The 4,732-nt window shown below is 37.6% G+C and overlaps 1 protein-coding gene across 1 annotated transcript; it reads left to right on the top strand.

The window, feature by feature from the left end:
* Positions 1-2,599: 2,599 nt before the first annotated feature.
* On the top strand, positions 2,600-4,384 carry LOC129950460 (piggyBac transposable element-derived protein 4-like). The gene has a single exon (XM_056062399.1). It carries the CDS (start codon positions 2,600-2,602, stop codon positions 4,382-4,384), a length of 1,785 nt encoding a protein of 594 aa, XP_055918374.1.
* The last annotated feature ends 348 nt before the right edge of the window (positions 4,385-4,732 follow it).

Genomic DNA, 4,732 nt, shown 5'->3' with positions numbered 1-4,732 from the left:
CCGCTCCTGGTACCAGTTGGCAAAGCTAAGTCACTTTAGTGTCGTCGTAGTAAAAAGAACCTTTTAGGCCGGCAATAGTGATTTTAGTTATTTAACGAATCGAAACCGTCGACAACACAGGGATGGAGCTATCTATGAACTATATTACACCGTATTCGACATGAAGACTTATAGGACTTAGGTCTTTAAAAGTTCAGTTTACACAAGATTTTAAGCCAGTCGATAACGTACGTCGTATTTTCCTTGATTGGATCCTTGAAAATCATTAAAATTTTTCGGAAGCCTTTTTTCAGTTTTAGGCCATGTCCACCTTGGAGTCTGATTTAATATGCATTAGGACGAGAAAAATACCTTTATCCTCAACGTGTCACTGTTTAGTTCGTTTTTTTGCCAGCGGTTTAATTTGAACTTATACTTATTTGAAAATAAGGATGTTGAAACTCTTTTGTTCTGCTGAGCAATGATTAATTATTTTTTATTTCCAAAATTAAAAGGCATTGATGCCGACGACGTTTACTTACCAAAAGACTTCGTCCGTGTCACACAAACAACGAAACAATTGATTTTTGGCAGTATTTTCGCTTTTAATGGCATACCCCTCCCTTACCAATATAAAGAAAAAAACCCTATTGGAAACCCATGGGCCAATATTACGAATTGAAAAACGCGAGGGATTTCGTTTTTTTTTTCTTTTAAAGGCAACAGACACAGAAGCCATTTTGTATGTGTTACAACTACAACTCTCAAAAGCTGTCGTAAATGATAACCATCTTAAAACCTTATCTCATCCTGACTATAACAAGGGATTTCTTACGACTATCGTAATAATAATACGGGTCTTGGATTTATCATCATCATCAGCGGCTGGACTATCGGGTCCCAGTCTTATTTATAAATTCTCTATTTCCCCAATTCAATTTGGTAATGCTGGTTCCTCTTGGCTGATGCTAGCTATGTGTTCAGTTTACTGGATTCTACCGAGCTTAATTCAATGCACTATATCTGCTTAAAATTAAATTGCATACAGTACATGATTGCAGTGCCTCCGGAATCGTACATCCTCAAATAAAGGGTGAACATTTTTCCGTCAACTTTCTTCTCGAAGACAAATAAGATGTTGAAGTGCCCCGGTCTCGGGTCATATGTGAGCAGAAGAATCGTCCTAGTAAGGCTTTTTGGTTTAAAAAGCCTTCACATACTAAAGTAAGGTCTGTTGGCTTTAAGCAACCGTCAACCTATTCTTCTTCTATGTTGTTTTAGAAAGATGCTATTGACTCAAGGTGTTTGAAGGACTGCAGTACTTCAAATTTTACCAACTGTTCTTTATCGACTGCACCAAGTGCTTTAATTTCCACCCACTAATGTGTAGCTCTAGATTTTGTCAAGCTTGTTCTATCTGTATGAACAATTCGTGTATTTATAAATATCCTCAATAATCATATACATAATTTACCTGCCTTGAAAAACTAGTTCAATTCCAAATTAAAAAAAAAGAACTTTATCTTAATTTAGTCAAAAAATATATGCGTCTATTTATTAAAAAATATAAAGAAATGCATCTTTTAATAAAAAAAAAACAACTTTAAATAGCATCAATTAAAGCTAAAATCATTAATCTCTTAACCTTAGACTTTCGGCATGGCTCCAATCGCGTAAGTTTCGAGTGCAACGACATAATATAAAGATAATCTTTATCAATAACCGATTCAAATATTGGCACAACCTTCGGCCTACCACTAGTAGTGGAGCTGCTCGTTTTAAATCCTTTCTTTTTTGCTGATGGGTATCTCATATGCATTGCCAATTGATTTGAAATATTCAATGGCCTGTCCATATATTTGATTAATTGCGACTCGTCAATATCGACGTCTTGTTTGAACATAGCTTCAAGCCCCGCTGGCAAAGGTGGCGAAAAGCATCTTTGCATTTCCATGCAAACTGAAATGCACATATTTTTTGCACTTATCGATTCAGAGAATTTCCTCAGCCAAAGAATGATGTGGTTTCCAGTTTGCAGATGGATGACCTTGGTCTCTGCTGGGAGGACTTCCAATCGGATGTTTGAATGAAATGGTGAATCGACGTCTTGGAGTGAGTTTGCACTGTAAAACGAATAACAAAAAAAGGTTCAATACTTGAAAATAAGGCAAGAAGAAACATTTACTTATGACGAAGATGAGGATCTAAAAAGCTCATAAAATCAAGCCATTGGTATTTCACTATGCGCATGATCCTCGAGCTCGGGCTCGAGCTCTTAACTCGATTCTCGACTTGTTCTTTCACATTGACTGCCAATCCAATTTCCGTTATATTTCACTGGGTGCCAAAAACGTTTTTTGTTATATCAAGTGTTTCTTTTGTATAATTATATTTGTGTATATATATATATATGTTTTTGTTATCCTGAGAGGGCCTGGGAAGGATTTTTGTTTGGCATTCAAATATGATAGCCATGGCATAGCGCAATAAGTCAGACATCTATCTTTTCGTCGGAGGCCATGGCTATTATATCTGATAGCCAGTTTGCTTATTTTATTTTCGGTTACTTTCATTTGCTATTTTCTTTGGCTTGCAGATTTTGATTCAAAATTAAATAAAAATGCGTAGAAGACCTGTTGCAACTGATACAATGTCATCTGATTCGGAATCCGACTTGGATTTTGGCACCGATGATTCAAATGAAGATCCTGTTTGGCACCCAGAAGAAAATTCGTCCGAAGAAGATGAGAATGTGTCCGATGTCATTAGAGACATTTTGTTGGAGGAGGAACGTGAAGATATGCATTCGGATGATGATGATGGCACGAGGAGTCTTCATCAGTGGAGTGAATACGTTGGTAGGCACAAAGTCTTCGATTTTGTCGGGAAAAAAGGAGTTCAAATTGAGATTTCTACTCAAGCCTCACCTAGTGACATCTATTCCCATATTGTTGACGAAGCATTGGTTCAATTTATAGTTGATGAAACTAACCGTTTCGCGGAACAGACCATCGCAGCCAAACGGAGGTCCAAGCATGCTCGGATGAACCAGTGGATCCCAACTGATTCAGCAGAGATAAAGAAATTCTTTGGGTTGATGATCTGGATGGGATTGGTTCCACTTGGCCGAATGGAAGAATACTGGGAAACGAAAGGAGTATATAACATGGCGCTGCCTAGGACAATTATGTCCAGAAACCGTTTCCAGGTTTTGCTTTCAATGCTTCATTTCGAAAATAACGAGACAAGTAGCCAAACCAATCGTCTTCGGAAGATTGAAAAACTAATAGATCATCTGCAAACAAACTTCAAAGCACTTTTCTATCCCGGAGAAGATTTCGTTATTGACGAAACTCTAGTGCCCTGGAGGGGTCGGCTTGTGTTTAGACAATATATACCAAACAAAACTCATCGGTATGGTGTTAAGCTTTTCAAACTCTGCTCCACTGATGGATACACATGGGCACTTAGAGTGTACACGGGAAAATCTGCTACGGGTGAGAGAGAGGTCGGATTGGCCAAAAATGTATGTACAGAACTTTGCCAAGGACTTCTCAATGAAGGAAGATGTCTCTTTGTTGACAACTTCTATACCAGCTACGAATTAGCCCAGTCCTTCTTGCAACAAAGGACCCATGTTGTAGGCACCCTCAGAGCTAACAAGCGAAACCTTCCAAAAGAAGTCCTTCTCGCAAAATTAAAAAGAGGTGAAGTTATTTCCAGAGAAGATAATGATGGAATCGTCGTTTTGAAGTGGAAAGACACCAGAGATGTTAGAATGCTTTCTACCAAACACGCTCCAGTTTTGGTACCTACTTCAAACAGACGCTCTGCACCTGTACGTATCCAAGAAGATAGTGCTCAACCTTCCACGAGCTCTAATCCACCCCAAGCTACGAGACCAAGAAGAACTACTCACAGATTACCAACTAAGCCTGAAGCAATTTTAGCATACAATAAAGGTAAAGCTGGAATTGATTTATCTGATCAAATGGGATCTTACGCAACAACTCTGAGAAAAGGCGTCAAGTGGTACCGTAAACTTGGAATAGAGCTTTTGCTGGGAACGTCAGTCGTTAACGCTTGGGTAGTGTACAAAAATGTAACACAAACCAAAATTTGCATTCGCAAATTCAGAGAAAAACTAGTCGGTGAGCTTCTCAATATGCCATCATCTTCATCTCGACCAGAGCAACCCCGAACCAAACATCACCATTTGAAGGACAGGTTGAATGATTCTGGGATTAAAATTCGCAGAAAGTGTAGTGTTTGCTATAATCGCATAACTAAAGAAAAAGGTCGTGTTTGTGCTAGAAAAGAAGCAAGGCAAACCTACACTTTCTGTGAAGATTGTCCAGAACAGCCTCAAATGTGCCGCGATTGTTTCAATCAGCAACATAAATAAACTAAAATCCCAATGTCTAAGCCAAAAAAAAAGTTCCTAAAATATTTCAATTGTTCCTAAACTGTACCTTAGCTATAAGATAAAAACGTTGAAAATAAGATAGAAATTGAATTTATTTACTTTTTAGTTATATTTTGTAAAGCAATGAAATTTTAATTTATTTTGAACTGTACAATTTTTTGAATTAATAATAAAAAACAAAAACAAAATTAAGTTTTATCATTCCAAAGAACAAGTGGCTGTAAAATGATTACATTCTTGAAATTGCTCAAACCAAGTTTACCTAGCACATCACTGGGTGCCAGGGTTTTGGATTCGTATTGAAATTTCTTCCTAGTAGCTATCAAT

This window comes from Eupeodes corollae, chromosome 3, assembly GCF_945859685.1.
Source record: "Eupeodes corollae chromosome 3, idEupCoro1.1, whole genome shotgun sequence".
Taxonomy (NCBI): Eukaryota; Metazoa; Arthropoda; class Insecta; order Diptera; family Syrphidae; genus Eupeodes; species Eupeodes corollae.
This window is presented reverse-complemented; position numbering and strand designations above follow the sequence as displayed.